General features: G+C 44.8%; 1 protein-coding gene across 3 annotated transcripts; it reads left to right on the forward strand.

Moving 5' to 3' along the window:
- Window positions 1-242: 242 nt before the first annotated feature.
- Window positions 243-25305, forward strand: LOC110367890 (uncharacterized protein C2orf80). Of its 3 annotated transcripts, XM_021314577.2 has the most exons (5): window positions 243-365; window positions 445-526; window positions 8889-8971; window positions 11970-12060; window positions 12364-13061. In XM_021314577.2, exons 1-5 carry the CDS (start codon window positions 310-312, stop codon window positions 12388-12390), a joined length of 339 nt encoding a protein of 112 aa, XP_021170252.1. In that variant the 5' UTR covers window positions 243-309; the 3' UTR covers window positions 12391-13061. The 3 variants fall into 3 exon arrangements, 1 of the variants encoding a protein (XP_021170252.1); XR_004931332.1 differs by lacking the exons at window positions 445-526; window positions 12364-13061 and adding an exon at window positions 21303-25305; XR_004931333.1 differs by lacking the exons at window positions 445-526; window positions 8889-8971; window positions 12364-13061 and adding an exon at window positions 21303-25305.
- Window positions 25306-26612: the final 1307 nt, after the last annotated feature.

The following is a 26612-nucleotide window of genomic DNA, read 5'->3' on the forward strand; positions in this document are numbered from 1 at the left end:
ATAGGCTTAGGCTACTGGAGAACATCATAGCCTATTTTCCTCACTCTACTGAGTTCTACTGTTCTTCAGTTTTGCATTGCTTGTTGTCATTTCAGCTTTTAACTTTTTGTTCTCTCTCTTTTTTTCTTCATAGTAGGTACACCTGGTCTGGCGTTCTGTTAGCTGTGACATCATCCAAGGAAGACAGATCACCCGCTATTACCACCTAGTGTAGAACAGATTACTGGATCAATGTGTGCTTCTGTGCTTGTTTGTCTCTCTTGTTGTGTCTCTACTCTGTCTTCTCTAACTCCCAGTCGGTCGAGGCGGATGACCGTTCATACTGAGCCTGGTTCTGCTGAAGAGAGAGACCTTGAAGTACTCATGTAAGTATATCAAACTCCTTATTGTGTGAATCCATTTCAAAAATGGTCACAGATGAATGTTTTTCAAATGTCCAAACAGAGGTAATTACATTGGTCAGAAGATCCGAGAAGAGTCCTTTGATCCTACTGGGAGGGGAAGCTCAACAATGCTTGATGACCTGGTAACAATAGGGCATTCCTCAAATGACGTCAAATTACTAAATTTAGATGCATGTGTCACGGCCATCTTGTGGTTAAACAAGCAGAGTGGTAACGCTTGAATAGTTTACTTGTATGAGTCAGTAAACAGATCTGTCCTGAATATCACCTCAACATACAATATTGTGGCAACAACAAAACGCTGCAGCTGCGTTGGTATCTGCTGGAGTGACTAGCAATACGGTGATTGTGATCATATGAAAGGAGTTTTTTTTCCACTGATTTTCCAAAACCTTGAAGGATTGCCGATAAATGTCAGTGTTGGATACGAGCTTGTAATCAATCACCTAAGTGGTCGCTACATTTCCTCAGTAGCAAGGAGCCAACGCTTGAACGTCCAGACCCGAATCCAGCGACTGCAGCATCTGGGCAGGTAGGCGACGTTTATTTTGCGTTTTCTCAGAGGCTTTAAAACATCATTCAATCCATGAAGGCTGTTCATATGAGCTTCAGCGTTGCATAGTCTGCTATTATAAGTGTCATGGTTTAGTTTTGATTCGGCTTTTGTTGCCATTGGTTTTCGGTTTTTCCACCTTGTTTTAGTTTTAGTTAGGGTTTAACTTTATTTATTGTTTTTAGTTTCTCCTTCCCCTCACTTCAGCCTTCCCTTCCACCCAGCCTTCACTTCACTCTCCTTGCAGTCAGTCACACCTGTTAGTAATTATTCAGTCAGATGCATGTCACCTGTTAGTCTTCCTATTTAAACCTCCCTCTGCCTCACTTTAGTGCTGGTCCGTCTTCTGAATCATCCACTCCACGCCAGTCCTCGTCCTTGCCTTGGTTTCGGATTTAAGGTTAGTTTGCCACGTTGAAAGACTTTGTGCCTCACCATTGTTCCTGGGAGGTTCTGCTCTGTGTTCTGGTGTCCCCAGTGATTTGCTAACCTGACTAGCCGCTCTGAGAAGGCTCTGCTCTGTGCCACCCCGCTCAGCGTTGTTGGACTCTCTCTCCTGGCCGTCAGCCCCTGCCTTCACCTGCACCCCTGAGCCGTTGTATTCCTGCACCTCTGGTTACATCTTCCATCAGTCATCTACCCTTCAATAAACCTCTCAAACTTTTGTCCTGTGTGTGTTCTGAGTTCATCCATAAACAAATCCTGACAGTACGGACCAGCCAAAAGGATGAACTCAGACACCACATGGAACTTACCTGCAGGGGCTGACACCCCGGAGGTCCGTGCATACCTGGACATGTGCGAACGCCTGATGAAAGAGAGGTACGCCAGGATGGCTTCTGCCCAGGACCCTGCGCCGCCGATCAAGGCCGACTCCACTCCCCAGGTGTTCTACGTGGGCGTTGTTGCCGCTACCCCAGGGCACGAGAAGAGAAGCCGCAGATCCCTTCATCGCCTATGTCACCACCTCTATGACTCGCAGCTGGCTCCCCGAGTAAAGCTCAATGTCCCATCCATCAGAGCCCCACATGTCGAGGAGGACCAGCTGTGGAGCTTCTATTACGGTGACCGGGACGATCTTCTTCCCCGTGGGCCTGCAGCCACCCCTCTGACAGCCTCTGTACCCCCGTCTGGCTCCTCCCGGCTGGGACGCCGGGCACTCCGACGCTTTAAGGCCTCCGAAGACTCGCTTCCGCTCAGGTCCCGTGAGGGGGTTCAGGAGGACCCGCCCTCTGAAGCCTGTAGCCCGGCAGCGTCCGAGGTAGCTGAAGAGATGGTTCCGCCTCCACCCGAAAACTCCACTCTGCCGGCCACCGTAGGCTCCGCTCTGCCGGCCGCTGAAAGCTCCGCTCCGCCGGCCACCGTAAGCTCCGCTCTGCCGGCCACCGTAAGCTCCGCTCTGCCGGCCACCGTAAGCTCCGCTCTGCCGGCCTCTGAAGGCTTCGCTCTGCCGGCCGCTGAAGGCTCCGCTCCGCCGGCCGACGTAGGCTCCGCTCTGCCGGCCACCGTAAGCTCCGCTCTGCCGGCCTCTGAAGGCTTCGCTCTGCCGGCCGCTGAAAGCTCCGCTCTGCCGGCCACCGTAAGCCCCGCTCTGCCGGCCTCTGAAGGCTTCGCTCTGCCGGCCGCTGAAAGCTCCGCTCCGCCGGCCGACGCAGATCAGCCCGAGGCCTCCGAGGAAGCCGCCCTGCCTCAGGCCGAGGCCTCCGAGGGAGCTGCCCTGCCTCAGGCCGAGGCCTCCGAGGGAGCTGCCCTGCCTCAGGCCGAGGCCTCCGAGGGAGCCGCCCTGCCTCAGGCCGAGGCCTCCGAGGGAGCCGCCCTGCCTCAGGCCGAGGCCTCCGAGGGAGTAGTTTCGCCTCAGGCCGAGGCCTCCGAGGGAGTAGTTTCGCCTCAGGCCGAGGCCTCCGAGGGAGTAGTTTCGCCTCAAGCCGAGGCCTCCGAGGGAGTAGTTTCGCCTCAGGCCGAGGCCTCCGAGGGAGTAGTTTCGCCTCAGGATGAGGCCTCCGAGGGAGTAGTTTCGCCTCAGGATGAGGCCTCCGAGGGAGTAGTTTCGCCTCAGGCCGAGGCCTCCGAGGGAGTAGTTTCGCCTCAGGATGAGGCCTCCGAGGGAGTAGTTTCGCCTCAGGATGAGGCCTCCGAGGGAGTAGTTTCGCCTCAGGATGAGGCCTCCGAGGGAGTAGTTTCGCCTCAGGATGAGGCCTTAGTTGATGCTACTCCTATTTCTAGTTCGTCGTGCCGGGGTCGTCCTCCACGACGCCCGCACCAGACTTTCCTGTTCGGCCAGAGCCAAAGACTGCGGACTCCGGGCCGCTCGACTTTGCCTCGTCGGGGCCGCCCACCACGGCGACCGCCTCTGACTTTCCTGCTCGGCCGGAGCCGCAGATTGCGGACTCCGGGCCGCTCGTCTTTGCCTCGTCGGGGCCGTCCACCACGGCGCCCGCTTTTGACTTTTCTGTTCGGCCGGAGCTGCCGACCGCGGTCTCCAGGCCGCTTGACTTTGCCTCGTCAGGGCCGCCCTCCTCAAGGGCTTAGTCGGGCGATGCTGCTCCGCCGCCTGCCTCGTCCAGGACGACCTCCACGAGAACTCTTGCGGCTTAGCAGCCGTCTTTGCCTACGCCCTTAAGGCCAGTGCTTTCTGTTTTATTTTGTTTAAGCTCGGCTTTAGTTTTGATTGATTTAGAATTCCTCGGTTTAGAATTATTTAGGGGGTTCTTTGTTTTCTTAGAGTACTTAGTCTCTGTTTTGCTTTGTTTTTTCCTGCTCTGTTTTAGGAGTCTAGATTTTGCCTTAGTTTTCTAGGTTTGCCCAGCCTTGTCATTTTAGCTTTAGCTCTCTGGTTGTCACGTTAGTGTACTTGTTCAAGTCCTAGTTTTTCTTTTTTCCTTCATTCGTAGTTAGCTTTAGTTTCATTTTCTGCTTTAGTGTTTTGATTTTATGTCTTGCCTTAGTTTTTCTTTTGTGGTGTTATCCCTGCTCTAGTTTTGCCTTATTTTCTAGTTCTTGGTTTGATTCTTTATTTTTGTCCTGCGCTTTTGGTTTCCAGCGCTCCTTAGGTCTTAGCGCTCACTTAGATTTCTGACCCCTGGCCCTGAGCTGTTTCATGCTCCTTAGCTTTGGCTGGTTCGAGCTTCCTTGGTTTTTGTTTTGGCCTCTTAGTTCCTTAGTCCCCTGGCGTGTTAGGACGCCTTCTGTTTCTCGGTTCCCCGGCGTATTAGGACGCCCTCTGTTTCTCGGTTCTCTGGCGTGTTAGGACGCCCACTGATTCTTGGCTCTCTGGCGTGTTAGGACGCCCTCTGTTTCTCGGTTCCCCGGCGTGTTAGGGCGCCCTCTGATTCTTGGTTCCCCGGCGTGTTAGGACGCCCTCTGATTCTTGGTTCCCCGGCGTGTTAGGACGCCCTCTGATTCTCGGTTCCCCGGCGTGTTAGGACGCCCTCTGATTCTCGGTTCCCCGGCGTGTTAGGACGCCCTCTGATTCTTGGTTCCCCGGCGTGCTGGGACGCCCTCTGATTCTTGGTTCCCCGGCATGTTAGGATGCCCTCTGATTTGTGGTTCCCCAGCGTCTTAGGACGACCTCGGTTCCCCGGCGTGTTAGTACGCCCTCCGTTCTTGTTCCTTGGCATTTTAGATGTTCCTGCTTTCCTTGTGCCCCGGCGTTTCACTCACGCCCCGGCGTTCTCTTCCCCGAGCCCCGGCGTTTCCCTCACGCCCCGGCCTGTTCTTCCCTCTGGCGTTGTTGTACGCCCGTTCTTCCCTCTGGCGTTGTCGTACGCCTGTTCTTCCCTCTGGCGTTGGCGTACGCCTGTTCTTCCCTCTGGCGTTGTCGTACGCCCGTTCTTCCCTCTGGCGTTGTCGTACGCCCGTTCTTCCCTCTGGCGTTGTCGTACGCCCGTTCTTCCCTCTGGCGTTGTCGTACGCCCGTTCTTCCCTCTGGCGTTGTCGTACGCCCGTTCTTCCCTCTGGCGTTAAGTACGCCCGTTCTTCCCTTTGGCGTTGTCGTACGCCCGTTCTTCCCTCTGGCGTTGTCGTACGCCTGTTCTTCCCTTTGGCGCTGTCGTGCGCCCGTTCCTTCCCTTTGGCGCTGTTGTGCGCCCGTTCCTTCCCTTTGGCGCTGTCGTGCGCCCGTTCCTTCCCTTTGGCGCTGTCGTGCGCCCGTTCCTTCCCTTTGGCGTTAAGTACGCCCGTTCTTCCCTTTGGCGCTGTCGTGCGCCCGTTCCTTCCCTTTGGCGCTGTCGTGCGCCCGTTCCTTCCCTTTGGCGCTGTCGTGCGCCCGTTCCTTCCCTTTGGCGCTGTCGTGCGCCCGTTCCTTCCCTTTGGCGTTAAGTACGCCCGTTCCTTCCCTTTGGCGCTGTCGTGCGCCCGTTCCTACCCTTTGGCGCTGTCGTGCGCCCGTTCCTTCCCTTTGGCGCTGTCGTGCGCCCGTTCCTTCCCTTTGGCGCTGTCGTGCGCCCGTTCCTCCCTCTGGCGCTGTCGCGCGCCTGTTCTCCCTCTGGCGTTAGCACGCCTACTTCTTCCCTCTGGCGTTAGTATGTCTGGCCTTGCCCGTTTTGCCTTGTGGCAATGTTCGCCTGACTTTCCTTGTGGCGATGTTTGCTTTTCAGCATCTGCTAGACGTTCTTGTTTTGCCTACCAGGGGTTGTTAGAGACCCCTTTTAGTCCGCTTTTGTTTTTCCTTTTGTTTCAGATCGCCCTGAGTGGGTAGTTTGGTTTTTTTTTGTTTGATTTTGGCCCACCATCCGTACCACCCTCCACCCACCCTGCTTTGATCTGTTTTGTTTGACCCTAGCCCGCCATCCGTACCACCCTCCACCCACCCTAGGTTGGTTGTTGTTTAGTTTGTTAGGCCGTCCGGAGACCGGCCTTGAGGGGGGGGTAATGTCATGGTTTAGTTTTGATTCGGCTTTTGTTGCCATTGGTTTTCGGTTTTTCCACCTTGTTTTAGTTTTAGTTAGGGTTTAACTTTATTTATTGTTTTTAGTTTCTCCTTCCCCTCACTTCAGCCTTCCCTTCCACCCAGCCTTCACTTCACTCTCCTTGCAGTCAGTCACACCTGTTAGTAATTATTCAGTCAGATGCATGTCACCTGTTAGTCTTCCTATTTAAACCTCCCTCTGCCTCACTTTAGTGCTGGTCCGTCTTCTGAATCATCCACTCCACGCCAGTCCTCGTCCTTGCCTTGGTTTCGGATTTAAGGTTAGTTTGCCACGTTGAAAGACTTTGTGCCTCACCATTGTTCCTGGGAGGTTCTGCTCTGTGTTCTGGTGTCCCCAGTGATTTGCTAACCTGACTAGCCGCTCTGAGAAGGCTCTGCTCTGTGCCACCCCGCTCAGCGTTGTTGGACTCTCTCTCCTGGCCGTCAGCCCCTGCCTTCACCTGCACCCCTGAGCCGTTGTATTCCTGCACCTCTGGTTACATCTTCCATCAGTCATCTACCCTTCAATAAACCTCTCAAACTTTTGTCCTGTGTGTGTTCTGAGTTCATCCATAAACAAATCCTGACAATAAGCCACTTTGGGCTTATTTTTCTCTAAAGTCACTTGTAACTTTCCTGAGTTGGCGATTGCGGTTTCTTGGGATTGTTTTTTTCTGGTTATCGCGCAGCGCAGCAAGAGAGTGGGGCTCAACCCCGTGACAGTTTTTTATGAGCAGTGAAAGTCCCAGTGTGTATATATATATCAGCCAAATATGTGCATTTGTGATGCTTAGAAGTGGCGTGTGGGGGTTATGTTGCTGGTGTTCCGCTTCTTTACATGGATTATGTCGATTGTATCTCTCACAGTGATCTTGTGTGTGTGTGCGTGTGTGTGTGTGATGGTGATAAAGGATCTGATGAGGTGAGGAGTGTCTGATTGCAGCGGGATGATTGTTGTTGTTTTTTTTGCAGTAAGCCCTATAATAATTTAAAACATTGGCCTGTAATAATACATTTATTTTTTCTTAGTATTAGCCGTAATTCTACGTGGATTCAGCTGGTTTCTTCTTCGCATTTGATCTGTTGAGAGAGAGAAGAGGACAGCCTCTCCAACCTTTCTACTAATGCTGCTTTATTTCCACTCACTTTGAAACTTAAAAATTTCAACCACCGTTTAAGATGTTCTATGCTCCGGTTCCGGGGGGTGTGCCGCTTGGGGTGTGGGCCGGCGCGCACCCGGGTGTCCGCCCCTGCACGGGGCCTCTGGTGCGCTGGGGGGCCTCGGGGCTTTTTGAGCTGGTAGGGGGGCATGGACATTAACATCTCGGGGCAGATGCTCTTCCCCTTCATTGGATCGGCACTCTGCTAGTGGGGGGAGGGGAAGGAGGGGGAGTAGGGACTAACCCAGCCTGGATATCTACTGTCAAATGTATGGTGAGTTGTTTGAATGTTAGTGTTGGGGAGGGATTAAATGTGGGGGTGGGGGGGGGTGGACGTTCTGGTGGGCTTGTGTCCGGCCCCCTGTCCCGGCTTGTGTCGTCTCCCGGTGCAGGGTCCCCCCTCTTATTTATTTATTTATTAATTTTTTTTGGGGTGGGGGTGGGGGTAAAGCCAGTAGGCTTGGTGGATGGGCTGGGGGGGTGGAGGTGTTGGTCCTGGTGGGTGGTTGGCTGGCGGGCCCTACGGCCTCTCCCTGGCCCCTGGGCTACGGTGGTGCCGCTGGCAGGGCCCCCTTCTCTGGGTGGGGCTTTCGGGGAGCGGGGGTGCCTATTGGAGTCAGTAGGGGAGCTGGCTCCCTGGGATGGCTCCCCAGTCCATTGCTCCCCATCCCCGGACTCCTCCCTCTGCCTGCTCCATCACGCCACCACACATGTAGGTCCTTGGGGAGGGGGCGTTACTGGAGGTTGCCACTTTCTGGTGACGTCCCTCTCCCCAATTTTATCATGCATTTTAGACACTTTCACTCCAAACATTTTCACAACGCACATTCATGTAGGCCATGGTATGGGGGTGTGGGGGGAAGACGTCTGGGGGGGGGCTTATGTTGTGTGAGCCTCGCCTCGGACGGCTCCCTTCACCTCCTCTCGCATTTAGACATTGAGGGTTCTGGGCAGTTGCTTGGAGGGGGTGCGCTGGCACCAGCTTCCTTCCGGGGGGGGCTGTGCCGTGCACCCCCTTCAACGCTCCCAGTTTTAAACACACTTGAGAACAACATGCAACAACACAACATCTGAGCGGGCGTAGGGAGGATCGGGGTCTTTTGTATACAGAAAGCCTGTAATTTATTTATTTATTTATGTTCACTTTCTTTTTTCAGGTTTCACTTTACACATGTCAGCTTAAATAATAGTACATATGATTTAGCAATGGCATCTAGGTGTTACTCGATTGTATCTGTTGCTTTATGTCTGTTGGTTGTGCTGTTCTTTTTGCATCTCTCTTTCCAGGTGATGGAGCAGACGGAGAACGTTTTATCATTCTCTCCCTTTTATCTCTTTCTTTCACCTCTTCTCTTTCTTTTTTTTTCCTCTTGTTCTTCCTTTACTCTCCAATTGTAGTGTCCATATAATTTGAAATTCTCCCTGCAGGAATCACAATAAAACTATTAACACGCATAAATCAAGCGGAGCACTATGGCGAAAGCTGTTCGCTCCACTTGTGAAAGCAAAATCTGTCGAGCTCTATCTGGCATTGAGACATCAATTCCTATTGCCACATTGCTAGACAGGACACTGGAAAAAAAATAAAAGTAAAATAAAAAATAAATATGATGTTCTATGCTGGGTTTCCGGATTGAAGCAGGTTGAAATGAAGCTGGGATGTTGTAATCTTCCAAGATGATTAGTATTGTGGTTGTTGCCATTGTAATTTGCACTCCGCTTGTTCGACCAGCTAGGAAACTGGGCTGTCTCTGGGCAAATGTGACGTCATTTGAGAAATGCCCCATTCTGTATGCAGATAATTTCTGTTCTTCTAAAAAAAATGTATCCTTGATTAACGAGATCATTCATTTGTATCACTACAGGCTCACTATGACCTGGCCATTGGTGTTGCCTTTTGGTGGTTGAACAAAGATGAATGTCGGGATGTGCTTGACACAGACATTATGTGCGTATCAGAGAAACACATCAGATATCATCATTTTCTGTGGGTACATAACATGAATACAGTTTGTTTAGAAAGGGCATTTCGTATTATATTTTGGTAAATATACCCACTGCCAAAAATGAGGAATAAGGCATAATGCATAATGAAGGTGTAACTGACTTGTACTTAGCCATCAGAGTCCACTTAATTATTGCCTGAGGTAACCGAAATCTATGTCCTAAGGTTTCTCACAAATATCTCTCACCCCATCTCACACCAGGAGATATGCCGGCAGGATTGGTCCCCTCTCCACTTCATAGTACTATATGATTTGCGTTTAGAGTGCTAGAGAACCAAGAATAATACCTGTTCATAGTACACTCATCAACATGCCATGCCTCCCAGTTATGGCCAAACTCTGAAAGCAGCCATCTTTGTTATTATATTTATGACAGCCTATGGCAATTGGTAAATCAAAGTTTAAGGAAAGATGCTAGGGCTGGACGATAATTCCAAAACAATAAATATCGATCGATAGACATGTACGAATGATAGAAAAAAAGGGGTCACTAAAAAGTTCAATAGAATAACATTGCATTGTAGCCATGTAGGTTAAAATTACAGTCATTACATCTTCCCAACCAATCACAAACGCAGACTCAGGAACCAAGCTCTGCCCTATTCAAAGAGTTAAAAGACCACCCATTCTTTTTTTAAAACCTGCAGCTTTGGTAAAAAGTTGGTTCAATAAAAGGGCTGAGCTCGATTTCAGTGTTTGTGTGTTCGTTATCTAAAAATAGGTTGCCAACAACAGCACAAAAAGGCCAGGGCTGCACTTAAAATATATGTTTTGAACTTCTTGATAATTATCGATATCGATCAACATGATTTCTATTTTATCAATACCCTTTTTTTCTATATGATCCAGCCCTAAAAGATGCTCTCTGACTCAAAGGATCAATTGCAATCAGGAGTGAAGAACTGTATGATGGTGTAATAGCATTTGTCTTTGTGTTTCTGGATGCTCTGGTGGTCTCAACACTTCTTTATTGAAGTTCAATTAAAGCACAGGACATTAAACAATCCTTTCCTTCTTGTTAATCTGTAGGTTTGATCTAAAAGGAGATAAATAGGAAAATATATTTAAGTAACCTCTTCAGCAGATTAATAATCACTTCTCAAACTACTAAATAGAATCATATTATAACCATTCATGATATAGTAGAAACAAAATACATTTCTTTATACTTAGAAACTGTATTTTCCTACATTTGAGTCAAGAAACAATAAATCAACACAATCACTCCTAGCATGAGTGTTTAGCATAGCACATACATGTTAACAATTTAGCTCCCTTCACAACCAAAGAAACTGAATGACTAAATTGAAGAGGCTTTAACTCAAACATATGCTACTTACAAATCGTCACAGATGTTCACAATTAGCATTCGCACATGTCGCTGAATGTAAGCATGTAAGTTACTCTGTATTTTATTACAGTATCTGCTCCCTTCAGCACTTCTATCAAATCCTTCCACAAGATGGTGGTAATTAACCTGACAACAGCCAGATGCATGTCTCGCTCCGCCTAGCTCCACTCACATACATCTGGGACATCGCCCGTTGAAAGTGATTTCTCCAGCCAATTTTATGGTCTGGCCAGTCAGGACGCAGGGCTGGCATTTCATAGATGTGACGTAGTGGAGAAGCGACCGTGACGTGAGACAGACAGCAATGGCGGCTCGTCGAGGAAGCAAGCATTAACATTGATGCTGCTATTTCTTCCGTGTTGTCCAATCTACCTAATATTGTTTCATTAAAAGAACATCAGAGAACGCCTCTGAAGGCTTTTGTTGGTGGAAACGATGTTTTCGCCCTTCTCCTGACCGGATTTGGCAAGTTTTGTTCTCCGGGGCGCGTCCGCTAACCCTGCGTCGCTCTCATCAGCGTCACGGGTTAGCTTCGGTGTGAGTGGTTGAAATAGCACGTCGATAAAGATGACAGACAAGTGGCTTATCCAATCATATGCAAGAAGTTTTGATAAGGCCCAGCCTTCAATAAAGGCAATTCCTATGGCGGTGTCCCAGAAGTATGTGAGTGGAGCTAGGCGGAGCGAGACATGCATCTGGGTGTTGTCAGGTTAGGTGGTAATGTCTTAACTTTGGCTTTTTCAACAGCATATTATTTACGGTAATTATAGTTTTGGACTAGCTTGGTCAGCAAGGCTAACTTACACTATATGTGTTCAAGCCACATTTTTTTTTACCATAACAGTCATGATGGTGGCAGCAACTGAGCAATGCTTTAATGATGCTGTTTATGATGTCCTGGATGAGCTGGATATATATTTAAAAACTCAACAACTGGCTGCTCTAAGAGCTAAAACAGCATGTTACTTGGTGTTTGCTTCACATCCTTAGTTCTCTGATTGGTTCTGCCCTGTTTCCGCTGACCCTGATAGTCCCGCCTTTGAAATTGGGCTCTACTGGCGGCTTTTCCAGGGAAATTCTGGATATCTCCAAAATCGCTCACAGCCCAGAGAAGTGTGGATTCAGGGGCCACCATTAGCACTTAAGTTGCACCAAGAAAATCGGTTTTCTTTTTATAAATTGCACGTGCACTGAATGGGGTTAACACTTCATGCCTTCTGTTGTAAGTAAGCACTGAAAAACTGTGTGGCCATGAACCGTGGCTGATCTGTAGCTTCTATGTCAGGATTAAATTGAAGGGCTATTTCAATGTTCTAAATCCAGCACAAATTTGACCATCTCTGGTTTACAATCCAAAATTCTTACAAATATAGTTGGGTGGTGTGTCAAACCAAGGCTAGTATCACAGAAATCATCATATTTTTAGTTCCTAATATTTGTGATAAGTTACATAATACCAAGTTACAGTTTTCTTTCAGGGGAATGGGTCTGTGTTTGGTTACTTGTGGAGACAACAGCATTTATGCAAGAATCTCAGCTGAATATGTTTAAATTTTTTAACAAAACATCCTCTTTCCTCACCACCACAGTGGAGCCACCAGCAGCTTCAGAAGTCCTCAATATCTGAATCGCTTAGAGCGAGAGGCATTGATCCTTTCATCTTTCGCTGGAATTATTATGGTAAGTATGGTAATATAACTGCTACTTTTAATGGAATAAAATATCCCAACCTGGTTACATTCTCCATTTAACAAAAACATAAATACGCAATTAACCCCTTAACTGGTGCATATATACCCAAATTAAATTAGATGCTGCTCTTGAACCCTTTGAAGTAGAGGCAAGCGCAAAAGTTAACACTTTTTTCAGACTAAGAAGTCCAGTATGGTGTTCTGGTAACCAGTTTTTAGTTACTGAAGTTGGAACACACACATTTATAAATTTTTTTGCTCTTGTTTTCTTGTGTCTTTCTTCGACATGCAGCTGCAGGAGGATGCAAGGAGATCCTAGCTGAAAAATAAGGGAGCCAAAAGAGACAAATCTTTTGTGTGACAGGTTCAAATTTGAATGGAATAGAATAAAAACCTGTGACAAACTCCACAACTTCTTCTTTTGCTATTTGGGTCATCCCAGCAGCTTAACATACATTATCTGGTGAAAATGTAGGGCTTTGAGAACTGAGCTGTGGTGAATAACATTAGCTCTGGAGAAACTGTGGATCATCATGGTTGGTCAAAAGAGATGTTAATTAAAGAAGGAGGGCCTAGACGAGCAGCTTCAGACTAGAGTGTTTTTCTAAAATAGAAGTCTAGGGTAGGAACTACATGGCTTTTAAGTCAAAAATATGTTCCGATGGGTCACCAGTGACCCCGCCTCTCGCCCAGTGAACGCTGGAGATAGGCACCAGCAACCCCCGCGACCCCATGAGGGATTAAGTGGATCAGAAAATGGATGGATGGATGGGTCACTAGTGACCCGGTGCCAGTTACATTGTTAATCCCAAAGGAAAATTTAATGTAATTCATATTATGCAGGTTTTTTCATAGAGTTGTTGTAGATGCTGATGGCTATTGGCAGGAAGGATCTCCTGTAGCGGTCTGTTTTACAGCAGGTCTAAAAATGCGTCTGACTGAAGACACTCTGTTGTTGTACAATATTATTCAGCATATTTTTCATCATTAATTGAGGAGAATAAGAATAATCCTAGATTTCTCTTCAATACAGTTGCCAAACTTACCCAGAGCCACAGCTCTGTTGATCCATCCATTCCCTTAGCTCTTAGCAGTAATGATTTTATGGGATTCTTCATAAATAAAATTGATTCCATTAAAAATAAAATAATTGGCATCCTCCCAAACATGATTACCTCGTCCTCAGTAAGTGAGGCAGCATTGGAGGAATCCTTAGAACCTGCGCAGTGTCTGAACTGTTTAAAAGCAGTAGAGCTTTCTGAGCTATCTAAAATTTTAGCTTCATCTAAACCTTCTACCTGTATGTTAGACCCAATCCCAACCAAGTTGTTTAAGGAGGTATTCCCTCTGATCAGTGGTCCTATTTTAGACATGATTAATCTATCCTTGGTAAATGGATATGTATCACAGGCTTTTAAAGTAGCTGTTATTAAACCTTTACTTAAGAAACCATCTCTTGATCAGGATGAGTTAGTAAATTACAGACCTATATCTAATCTTCTTTTTTTATCTAAAATTCTTGAGAAAGTAGTTGCTAATCAACTATGTGAACATTTACAAAGTAATGACCTACTTGAGGAGTTTCAGTCAGGCTTTAGAGCTCATCATAGCACTGAAACAGCTCTGGTGAAGGTCACCAATGATATTCTCATGGCCTCAGATAATGGACTTGTGTCTATACTTGTCCTGTTAGATCTCAGTGCTGCATTTGATACAGTTGATCACAATATTCTCCTACAAAGACTTGAGCATACTGTAGGGATTAAGGGAAAAGCATTAGGCTGGTTTAAATCTTATCTATTGGACAGATTCCAGTTTGTTCATGTTAATAATAAATCTTCTTCAAACTCTAGGGTCACTTGTGGAGTACCACAGGGTTCAGTCCTTGGACCAATTCTATTTACTATATATATGCTTCCGATTGGCAAAATTATCAGACAGCATGGGATTCATTTCCACTGTTATGCTGATGACACTCAGCTATATTTATCCATAAATCCTGATGAATCCAATCAGTTACTTCGACTGCAGTCATGTCTTGATGACATCAAAAGCTGGATGACTTTAAATTTCCTGCATTTAAATTCTGACAAGACAGAAGTTGTAATCTTTGGGCCAGAGTCTTCAAAAAATAAAGTTCTTAATCAATCACTTATTCTGGATGGCATTAACTTGGCCTCTGGTAATAAAGTTAAAAATCTTGGTGTTTTCGACCAAGACATGTCATTTAAATCCCATATTAAACAGGTTTCCAGAGTTTCCTTTTTTCACCTCAGGAATATCGCCAAAATTAGAAACATTCTGTCCAGGGGTGATGCTGAAAAACTAGTCCATGCATTTGTTACTTCAAGGCTGGACTATTGTAATTCTTTACTATCAGGAAGTCCACAAAATGCAGTTCAAAGTCTTCAGCTGATCCAAAATGCTGCGGCAAGAGTTCTGATGAAAATCAACAAGAGGGATCATATTTCTCCAATTTTAGCTTCCCTTCATTGGCTTCCTGTTAAATCAAGAATAGAATTTAAAATTCTCCTTCTAACGTATAAAGCCCTTAATAACCAAGCTCCATCATATATCAGAGCTCTGATTACCCCGTATGTTCCTAACAGAGCACTTTGCTCTCAGACTGCAGGTCTGCTGGTGGTTCCTAGAGTCTCTAAAAGTAGAATGGGAGGCAGATCCTTTAGCTATCAGGCTCCTCTCCTGTGGAACCAACTCCCAGTTTTGGTCCGTGAGGCAGACACCCTATCTATTTTTAAGACTAATCTTAAAACTTTCCTTTTTGACAAAGCTTATAGTTAGAGTGGCTCATCTTACCCTGAGCTATCTCTATAGTTGTGCTGTGATAGGCCTAGGCTGCTGGAGGACATCAGGGTCTAATTTTGTCACTACTGATTTCTACTGTTCATCAGTCTACTGTTCTGCAGTTTTGCATTGTATTACATTGAAATGACTGTCGTCATTTCAGCTTTTAACTTTTTGCTCTCTCTCTTTTTCTTCATAGTAGGTACACCTGGTCTGGCGTTCTGTTAACTGTGACATCATCCAGAGAAGACGGCTCACCCGCTACTACCATCTAATGTAGAACAGATTACTAGATCAATGTGTGCTTCTGTGCTTTTTTGTCTCTCTTGTTGTGTCTCTGCTCTGTCTTCTGTAACCCCAGTCGGTCGAGGCAGATGACCGTTCATACTGAGCCCGGTTCTGCCAGAGGTTTTCCTTCCCGTTAATGGGGAGTTTTTCTTCCCACTGTCGCTTCATGCTTGCTCAGTATGAGGGATTGCAGCAAAGTTATGTACAATGCAGACGACTCTCCCTGTGGCTCTGCTGTTCCCCAGGAAGTTAATAACGTTTGGTGGCGTTTTTTGCATATTATATTATCAGGAGGTTGTCTTTTATGTGCTCAGCCACTAGATTTAAAGGTGTTTTACCCAATAAGAACACTGCAGCACCAGACACAACCAGGAGGTCCCTGATCGTTTGGGAAAGGCAGAAAGAAGATGCACCATAAGCTTTTTAATATTTCTTTTGTCATTTTAAACATGAAACTACCAAAGCACAAGCCAAGTAGTAGAACTAAATGTTGAAAAGAAATTAAAAACTAAATAAAATAAACCAGGTCACTTAATAGAGCTGCATTTTCTGTATGCTTTGTATTTATATTCACATGATAATGTTTTCAGAATTAATAACATTTCTGTTAAAGATTTCATTTATCTTCTGCACCAAGGGCATAAGTGGGGAGAACAAGCAGAGTGAGTTTTGTGTAATATCAGACTTTATTATTGAACTAAGCAGGATTTAGACAGGATCAGAAGGTGCATCTTCTTTCTGCCTTTCCCCAACGCTCAGGGACCTCCTGGTTGTGTCTGGTGCTGCAGTGTTCTAATTGGGTAAAACACCTTTAAATCTAGTGGCTGAACACATAAAAGACAGCCTCCTGATAATATAATATGCAAAAAACGCCACCAAACATTATTAACGCCACCGCACGTATTTTACGAGAGCGCGCGTTTTTTACGTCACCGCGTGTTCTGGCTGGAAACGCGCGGTGACGTAAAAAACGCGCGCTCGCGTAAAATATGGGTTGGAACTGCACGTTATTGTACGGGCGAGTATTTGCCTAATCGGCTTGCCATAAGTTCCACTGCCGTACGCATGCGCATGTTAGATACAGACAGGAGAGGCAAAGTAGAAGCTTGCGCATGAACATGTCCAACCAACAACTCAGATTGATTGTTCACTCTGAATGTTGTTTCAAAATAGCAAACCTGGTTTCATTTCTTAGTTATGTCCTGGATTTTGTAGCGTTTGTGGACGCTACGTCGCTACTTGATCAAAAAAATAACGTCACTACAGGAAAGTTACTTGATTCATAAAGCAGCGACGCTACGGTCAAGCTACTGGAAAATGTAGTTTAACTAATAGCTTCGCTACATGTAGCGGCGCTACTGCCCATCACTGATAACCACCCACTTCAAAGACAGCAGGAACGCACAAAGCCTATGGCAGGGCATTCAGGTCCTCACGGACTACAAGCCCACGCCACAGAGCTGTGAGAGCAACATCCCTCTGCTCAACAATCTGAACCGCTTATTTGCTCGCTTTGAAGCACAAAACAGCACCTGCCCACAGAAGACTCATCCCCCTCAACACGAGCAGCCCCTGTGCCTCTCTGCCGACAGCGTGAAGAGGACACTTGCTGCTATCAACACCCGTAAGGCAACAGGTCCAGACAACATCCCAGGTCGTGCACTGAAGGACTGCGCGGGGGAACTTAAGGATGTCTTCACAGACATCTTTAACACTTCCCTGAAGCAAGCCATCGTCCCATCATGTTTCAAAGCTGTCACCATCATACCTGTGCCGAAGAAAACTGCTCCATCCTGCTTCAATGACTACCGCCCTGTGGCACTGACACCCATCATTATGAAGTGCTTTGAGCGGCTTGTCATGTCACATATAAAAAACATTCTCCCCCCCCCACCCTGGACCCTTTCCAGTTTGCATACCGAGCTAAACGGTCTACAGAGGATGCAATTTGTTCTGCCCTCCACCCAGCCCTCACCCACCTGGAAAAAAGAGACTCATATGTGAGATCGCTGTTTATAGACATTAGTTCTGCATTTAGTACCATAATACCACAACAACCCATCTGCAAACTTGACAAACTGGGACTCCGTACCTACCTCTGCAACTGGCTACTGGACTTTCTCTGTCAGAGGCCTCAAGTTGTACGTGTTGGAAACAATACCTCGAGCAGCATCACACTGAGCACAGGGGCCCCCCAAGGCTGCGTGCTCAGTCCGCTGCTCTTCACCCTGCTGACACATGACTGCACTGCAACCTACAGCAACAATCACATAGTGAAATTTGCTGACTACACAACTCTGGTGGGTCTCATCACCAAGGGCGACGAGACTCAATACAGGTTGGAGGTCGACCATCTGACCACGTGGTGCAGGGACAACAACCTCCTGCTGAATGTCAGCAAGACCAAAGAGGTTGTTGTTGACCTCCGGAGAGGTCACACCCAGCACCTGCCACTGACCATCGATGGTCCTGTGGTGGAGAGAGTGAGCAGCACCAAATTCCTGGGGGTGCACATCAGTGAAGACCTCTCCTGGACCACCAACACTGCATCACTGGCAAAACGAGCTCAGCGCCGCCTGTACTTCCTGTGGAAACTCAGGCGAGCAAGTGCTTCACCAGCCATCATGACCACATTCTACAGAGGCACCAGTGAGAGCATCCTCTCCAGCTGTATCACTGTGTGGGGCGGAAGCTGCACTGAATACAACAGGAAAGCCCTGCAACACATAGTGAACACAGCTGGAAGGATTATTGGTGCTTCACTCCCCTCCCTGAAGGACATTTACACCACCCACCTCACCCGAAAGGCGACCAAAATTGTGAGTGATGCAAGTCACCCCGCTCACAATCTGTTTGATCTACTGCCCTCTGGGAAGAGGTACAGAAGCCTGCGCTCCCGCACCACCAGACTCAGCAACAGCTTCATACACCAAGCTGTTAGGATGCTGAACTCTCTCCCCCCTCCACCTGCAGCTACATAACATCCTGGACATTGGACCCACAGATGGCCGCCTTGCCTTGCGTTACTCCACCTGCACACTTGTGCACTTTGAAACTTGTTGTTTTTGTCCAGAAAACACAGCACTTCTGCTGCTCTTACATAATGACTCCTATTAATACTAAAAACAGAACTTTTGCACTAATATTTTATTGTTGCACTAATATTTTATTGACTGTCCATGTACAATTTAAAAACCAAATTTTGCTGCTTTTATTTATTTCATCACTGCATGTGCACTCTTATTTACTTTTATCTGAATGTTATGTTGTCTGTGTACTTAGTCTGGTAAATATGTCTTGTCTTCACTGTGGGATAGTGAGAAACGTAATTTCGATCTCTTTGTATGTCTGGAGCATATGAAGAAATTGACAATAAAGTTGATTGATTGATTGATTGATTCTATTTGCCTATTCATTCATTCAGTTTGTTGGTTGGTTTATTAATAATGTAATGATTGAAGCTGGTGAACCCGATATTCAGCCGGACACAGAGTTACGATTTAAAAGGTTTATTGTGAAGGATGAATAGTGGCAGGTGAGGCAGACAAGCAGAACTAGACTTGAACATATGAGTTATGGCTGATGGTGCAGGCAGCCAGAGATGAGCAGGAGAACAAAAGATGCAGGTAGAGAACAGACCCAAACAGGCGATGTGGACTGGGGACTGTGCCGAGTTGACTAATTATTGGCAACAGGTGGAGATGATCTTGAGCAGAGTGGTGGCTGGAGGGAGACTGAGCTGATTGGATGAAGACTGGTGGCTGAGAGGTGACAGACTAATATAAAAAAGTCGAAAACAAAACAGGCAAAAACCTAAATCATGACAAATAAGTGATTAAAGTGAAAGATATTTTTTGCAAAAGCCTCTTTTCCCCTGACCGATTTTACCCGCACTCCTCCGCCCCTCCCTGCTCGGCTTTAATCGGCACGGGTTGTTTTCCAACCTGCCTTGAAATGCCTGATAGAGGGTAACACCTCTTGGGGGGGCTTTAGCCCCCGTCCGTTGCCCCATGTCTTGTTTGCAACATTAACCCTTTAAAGAAATCTGTGAGAAACGGTATGAAGTATGAAGAATGAAATGATGTCAAAGACTAAAAACATAAAACAAAAATTAAAAAAAATGTGTGTATAATTGTTTACGCAAGATTGTCTTGGATATTTTTTATGGCTAAAATAATCCACATGGATAAATATCTGGAGCAAACAGCTGCTTAAACTAATAATAAAATAAGGGACAACCTCTCTCTGCTTACACAGGTATGGGGTGTGGAGAGACAGGAGTGGAGAGGGGAGATGACACTGTCTATTACCTTCTGACATGGAAAAGATTCCTGGATCAATGTGTGCTTCTGTGCTTGTTGTGTCTCTGCTCTGTCTTCTCCAATCCCCAGTCGGTCAGGGCAGATTGCTGTTCACACTGAGCCTGGTTCTGCTGGAGGTTTTTCCTTCCTGTTAAAGGGGAGTTTTCCTCTCCACTGTCACATCATGCATGCTCAGTATGAGCGGTTGCTGCAAAGCCATGGACAATGTAGGTGACTGTCCACTCTACACTCTTTCAGGAGGAGTGAATGCTGCTTGTCAAGACATGATGCAATCTGCTGGGTTTCCATAGACAGGAAACTTTTTGACCAATCTGTCTGTATGATTTGGTTGAATTTGACTTTGTAAAGTGCCTTGAGATGACATGTGTTGTGAATTGGCGCTATGTAAATGAAATTGAATTGAATGTACTTCCTTTCATAAAGACTTTTTAAAACAGAGCTGATTATTAAAGTAAAAAATCTTGGTGGTATTTTTGATCAAGACATCTCATTTAAATACCATATTACCAAGTTTCCAGAGTTTCCTTTTTTCACCTCCGGAATATTGCCAAAATTAGAAACATTCTGTCCAGGAGCGATGCTGAAAAACTAGTCCATGCATTTTTTACTTCAAGGCTGGACTATTGCAATTCTTTGCTATCAGGAAGTCCACAAAATGCAGTTCAAAGTCTTCAGGTGATCCAAAATGCTGCAGCAAGAGTTCTGATGGAAATCAACAAAAGGGATCATATTTCATCAATTTTAGCTTCCCTTCATTGGCTTCCTGTTAAATCAAGAATAGAATTTAAAATTCTTCTTCTAACGTATAAAGCCCTTAATAATCAAGCTCCATCATATATCAGAGCTCTGATTACCCCGTATGTTCCTAACAGAGCACTTTGCTCTCAGACTGCAAGTCTGCTGGCGGTTTCTAGAGTCTCTAAAAGTAGAATGGGAGGCAGATCCTTTAGCTATCAGGCTCCTCTCCTATGGAACCAACTCCCAGGTTTGGTCCGTGAGGCAGACACCCTGTTTACTTTTAAGACTAATCTTAAAACTTTCCTTTTTGACAAAGCTTATAACTAGAGTGGCTTATGTTGCCCTGACCTACCTATGGGGATTTGCTTCTATGGGCTTAGGCTACTGGAGGACATCAGGATCTATTTTTCTCACTCTAACGAGTTCTACTGTTCTTCAATTATGCATTGCTCGTCATCGTTTCTGCTTAAAACTTTTTGTTCTCTCTCTCTTTTTCTTCATAGTAGGTACATCTGGTCTGGCGTTTTATTATCTGAGACATCATCCAGAGAAGACATCTTACCCGCTATTATCATCTAATATAGAACAGATTACTGGATTAATTTTTGCTTCTGTGCTTGTTTGTCTCTCTTGTTGTGTCTCTGCTCTGTCTTCTGTAACCCCCAGTCGGTCGAGGCAGATGACCGTTCATACTGAGCCCGGTTTGCTGGAGGTTTTTTCTTCCCGCTAATGGGTGGTTTTTCTTTCCACTGTCGCTTCATGCTTGCTCAGTATGAGGGATTGCTGCAAAGCCATGGACAATGCAAACAACTCTCCCAGTAGCTCTACACCTCTCCAGGAGTGAATGCTGCTTGTCGGGACTTTGAAGCAATCAACTGGTTTCCTTATATAGGACATTTTTGACCAATCTGTATAATATGATTAATTTTGACTTTGTAAAGTGCCTCGAGATGACATGTTTCATGAATTGGCGCTATATAAATAAAAATGAATTGAATTGAATTATCTCTTGTCTAACTGATCTCTTTCCCCACTGACAACGTATACTTGTTTCAAAGTCTCTTTTTAACTCCAACAGATCAAAAACTGAAAAAATGGTTGTCTCAGCAGACAAAAGCGAGTACACTACAGAGACCAGTGTCTGCACAATCCTCCTCTCCATCTGTGTCCGAGTCCTTTGTCAGTGTGAGTACCTCACTGCTAAGTCCTCTGCTGTCACCTGCTGATGGAAATGCTCCCATTGCTCTCTGCTCTTGCAGGAAAACAGCGATTGTCACCAGGAAGCAGCTGATCCCTATGAGGGCTCACAAGACTCTTTGCAGGATTGAAGCTGTCATCCATCTGTGTGACCTTTGTTAAACATTTCTTGGGTACCCTTCTCACAATGGTTTGCTGCGATTTTGGCTCATTCCTCCTGACCGAATTGGTGTAACTGAGTCAGACTTGTAGACCACCTCACTTACACACACCTATTTAGCTCAGTTCACAATTTTTCTTTAAGTCTGAAATTAGGACTTTGTTATGGCTGCTCCAAAACATTGACTCTGCTGTCTTCAAACCACTTTATAACTAATACCGCTGAACGCTTGGAGATATCCATTTGGAAGATCCATTGGTGCTTAAGCTTTAACCTCCTGCCTGATGCCTTGAGATGTTTCTTCCAAATTTCCCCACAATGGTGTTTTCTCATGACACCATCTACGTATGTGAAGTGCACCAGTCCCTCCTGCAGCAATCCTCCCTCCGCAACACGATGCTCCCTCCTCATACTTCACATTTCGTATGTTGTTCTCAGACTAGCAATCTTCCCCTGTTTTTCCATCTGATGCTCAAAGACTGCAATTGTAGTTAGGTTAGGCCACAGAAAACACATCAGAAACATTGGGGCCTTTGTGAAATGCATTTAATTTAAATATTGGGGATGAACCTGTGAGAAGCTTATTACACATTACATCATTTTATATTCCCCAAATTGCTTCCAGTAGTTGTTTAGTCAGATTTAATGTTGGAAAAATGGCTGTATTTTTTGAACAGTGATATAAGAAATGTTTTCAGCTTTGTAGCTTTATGAACAAAACACAGTATAGTTCAGTGGAAGGAGTAATATGACAGGTTTAAACTTATTTTAAGTGGAATGATGAACAATTTAAAGTCACTTTGTAGGTACTCTTCATCGCACACTTTGATGCCTTTTGAATAAGTGGGATATCTTGACAGAGAGACAGACCTTGTCTAAAGGTTTTCACAGTGACACAAATGTTGTGTTTTGTAGTTTGAATAGTTTTATAATTTTTTACATGCTGCTTTGAGTAGAGGGTCAGTCTCTGCCTTAGGTGGAAGACTTTATGTCTCTTGCTGTCCTGTTCGGAAGTGATGGTAGGATGGACAAACATATATGGACTTTGTCTGTAGTAATGTAGGCAAAGCTCCAGTCTGTTGTGAAGAAACAGCTGAGCCACAAAGTAATGCTCGTCATGTACCAGTCCGTCTGTGTTCCAGTCCTCACCTAAGGTCGTGATACATGAATCATGACCAAAATATTGAGATCCTGTTTAAGAGCGGCCCAAATGGGCTTCCTCCGGGGGATGGCCTGACTCAACCTTGGAGATAAGGTAAGGAACTCCGTCATCTGGAGTGAGCTCAAAGTAGAGCTGCTGCTTCTCTGCTTCAACAGGAGTTAGTTGAAGTTCAAGCATCTGAACAGGATACATCCTGAGCGCCACCCTTTGGAGGTTTTCTAGCCATGTCCCACTGGGAAGAGATGTCGGGGAAAACCCAGAACTCATGAGGATGTCCGGGTATCATCTTGGATTGGTTACCTGCTCAATCCGATCTTGGATTAGTGGAAGACAAAGGATAGATGGATGTTGATATAACTAAACAACTTTCATAAGTTCAAAATGTTTTATAAGTAAAAACATAAAACCTTTCTTCTTCTCTCTGACATGCTGGATGTCTTCTTCTGGGTCCAATCCTAATGGTGGCCTGTTCGTGTCTCAGTTTTGAACACAGTCTTTTGGCCTCTATTTCTTATCCTGGTTTTAAGAACCGGCCACAGGTTCTCAGGGAGTCTAAAATTGGAGAGTTTAGATCCCATCGGTCCAGAATGTCAATGTTCTGATCTTTGAGCAACTTTGTTTTCATATTTGGATTGTAACACAGGTCAGAAAAAGTTGCTCTTACTTCTGATCTCATTGTTTATTCATGGCAGTGTTCTTGGGCAGAATTGTAAACCTAATCTCTTGGATGACAATCAACCCCAAACATGGATTTTATCAGAATGCTTTACTGTTGGTGACAAAAAAGATTTGTGTAGCAGTTGGTTTTTCTTCTAGGAATGAATGATTCGCCAGCTGTCCCAGACAGTTAGTCGGAATATTCATCATCATTCTCTGCTGACCGTCCTAATTGCCCTGCAGAATTTCAGTTTCTCCTTGTCTTCTTTCCTGAAGTATTCTTATCTATGCATGCAGATGCACTAAAGCCCATCTGTTGCCAATGTTTCACAAGCTGTGCCCCAGTGGTAGCACAATTCTGTACGCAATTCCCCAGGGGGTAGATTTAGCTGGAGCTTGCTGGATGTCCTTAAGCTTCCTTATGCAAGCAAACCTCTAACCTCAAAGTTCTTGATGATTTAGATTGTTGAAATTGTTCTTTCAGCTGCAAAAGGCCTGTTCTTAGCAGTAGTGTCCTTCCATGTGAGGCCATGTTGACACATTCCTATGGAGGTAACCATTGGTAACACAAGACAATAATTTGAGAAACACCTGCCCCTCTCTGATAGTCTGGTAAATGAACTGATTAAATTATTTTAGCATAACTCTTTCATATCACACCTGTGCGGATCATGATTGCATTGACATAAAAATAGCTGATAATTTTTGCACCAGACAAAAACACAGCAAAATATGTATATTTTGTCTCTATCAAATTAATCATTATTAGTTATTAGTGTGTCTGATAGCTCTGTCAAACTTTTTGGCACTGACATTAAGAACTGTTGGGCATCTGTGTTCATTTAACGATAAGTTTCTGCACCATCATGGGCCACTCCAGTTGTTTAGTAGCTTTCAACAGTTTACAGGAATGTAATAAAGAACAAAGTGTTGAGTGGATCTTTGTGATATCATGTCATCAAAGTCAGATTGTTGCTGGAACTTCACCAGGCTGATCGGTTTTTGTTTACACACAGTGTTTGACATTCTCCCCAGCAAAGATTAATCTCTTCTTGCTGTTGGGTAGGTGCATAAAAATGTAGTTTTGTCATTGATATCAATGAAGAGGCCAGAGTAGGTCAGTTATTCGCCTGCTAGGACTTTTGTCCTGATGATTTAGGGATTTTGGTTCTATGGACAGAATCAAGATTTTTGGCAGCAAAACCAGTCTAGGAACAGGCTACTTCCAAAGGAAGTAGCCTATTCCTAGAGGGCTGCCTCAGACAGAGTTCCACAGCTATGAGGAAAATGTGTTTCTGCAGTGCTAAACTATCCTGTTATTTCTTGTCAACTGCCTAGAAACATCTGTCTGAGAGTGTTATGTTTTTATAAAGTGCTGGTTTGTGTAAAATGCTTCTAGGAGGTATTTGCTTGTTTTAGATCGGAAGGGTCCATTCATTTTGCATCTTCCACCTGCAGACCAGCGATGGCCCTTACCGCATCCGCATCTATGAGCGGCCCCAACTTCCAAGGTCAAATGATGGAGTTCAACGAGGACTGCGAGTCTTTGCAAGAGCACTTCCGCAGCCGCGATATCTACTCCTGCAACGTCATGGATGGCTACTGGACCCTGTACGAGCATCCAAACTTCCATGCAAACGAAATTTCGTTCTGTACTCAGTCTGTGCATACAAAATGACAAATAAAGTTGTCTAAGTCTAAATTAAAGCTGTGGTCCTAAATATGTTTGATTTGCTGAAATAACAAGCACTCTTCGTACTTGCACAAGAAGAGGCTTGAAATCACTTTCTGTTAGAAACCCCAGATGAGTTGTCATTCTAGACTGCGGTGTTAATCTAGTGATGTTTTAGAATTGATCTAAAAGTTTATTTAACAGCTGTTTTGCAAGTGTTAGTGTAATAACTAGTAATTTTTGGTAAAAATGCCCTTTTGATTTTTTTTATTTTTTTTTTTTAAGAACATTTTATTCCTAGAATGTAAAGATTTATATTTTAGTTTTGTCTGACCTGTAGAACTGTGAGAAATGTACCGTGGCTTTGCAGCTATATGTGATGCCATGTTGGGAACTTGGAGATGTGGGAGGTGTACCTGGGGGAAAAAATTACCCAAATCATGCTCTTGATGAAAATTTATCGTGACAAAATGCCAGCATAAAGATAGAAAACGATAACAAACATAATATGTATATTTTAGTTACTCCAGTCTTTTCACTGTTTTTTCCCCCAGCATCTCAATTATGAAGCACTAGGTGAGGTAATGCAAAGGTATGGGTTCCAATGAGGTCCAACCAACTACTGAGTTACAGTCGTTTTACATCTAAACCTCTTTTGATCCACTCTGCACTCCTAGAGTCACCATTGACATAAGGCTTGCAAACGTAGAAACCTTAATGGATCGAGAAAACTGACAGGAAATTATTTTGTTAATCTATTTCTCTTCAAAGGTCATCGTATTTCACAAATTGTCACTGGAGCCATGTGAATACAAAAACGGCGTTCATTGTAAAATTCTTTTGTAATTGTTTATTACAAAAAACAAAAAAAGTCATCTTTCTGTTTGAACATTTCCTGAATAATTATCAGGCACATTTAAAATAATCATATAGTGTATTATATCGACCTTGCACATGCATAAATAATAATGGCTTACGCAGAACGTCTCTTTCTTTCTCATTGCTGTCTAAGATTTTGTGACTTAAAATTGAATAGAATTGAATATGCTGCTTCATTAAGGACATTTAAACCTTAATGACTAAGGAGCAATATATATATAGAAGAGCTATATCCCTGTACCAGTATCAAAGATAGCACAAATAAATACTTACACTAAACAATTATCGGTGTAAAGAAAAAAGGAAATGAAACATCTTAAGACAGACTTACCTGGAGAAACAGAACTGAATGAAACCTTTAGCTATTGAATCTCCATTAAATCTCCCCGATCTAATGGGAAACATCTCACCAGTAGTTTAGATTATATTATATTAGGTTCAACTTTATTGTCATTACACAGGTACAGGTACAAGGCTACGAAATGCAGTTTAGGTCTAACTAGAAGTGCAATAGCAGCAAGTGCAGGATAGACAATGGTTCCATAAGTACAGGACATGGGTTTTTACTGAATTAATATAGAGATGGATACTATTATAAACAGAATTTTACTGATAGATTTGTCCTATGAGTATAATATATAGATAACTAGTATTGTGAACT

The sequence above is a fragment of the Fundulus heteroclitus genome, chromosome 7 (assembly GCF_011125445.2).
Source record: "Fundulus heteroclitus isolate FHET01 chromosome 7, MU-UCD_Fhet_4.1, whole genome shotgun sequence".
Taxonomy (NCBI): domain Eukaryota; kingdom Metazoa; phylum Chordata; class Actinopteri; order Cyprinodontiformes; family Fundulidae; genus Fundulus; species Fundulus heteroclitus.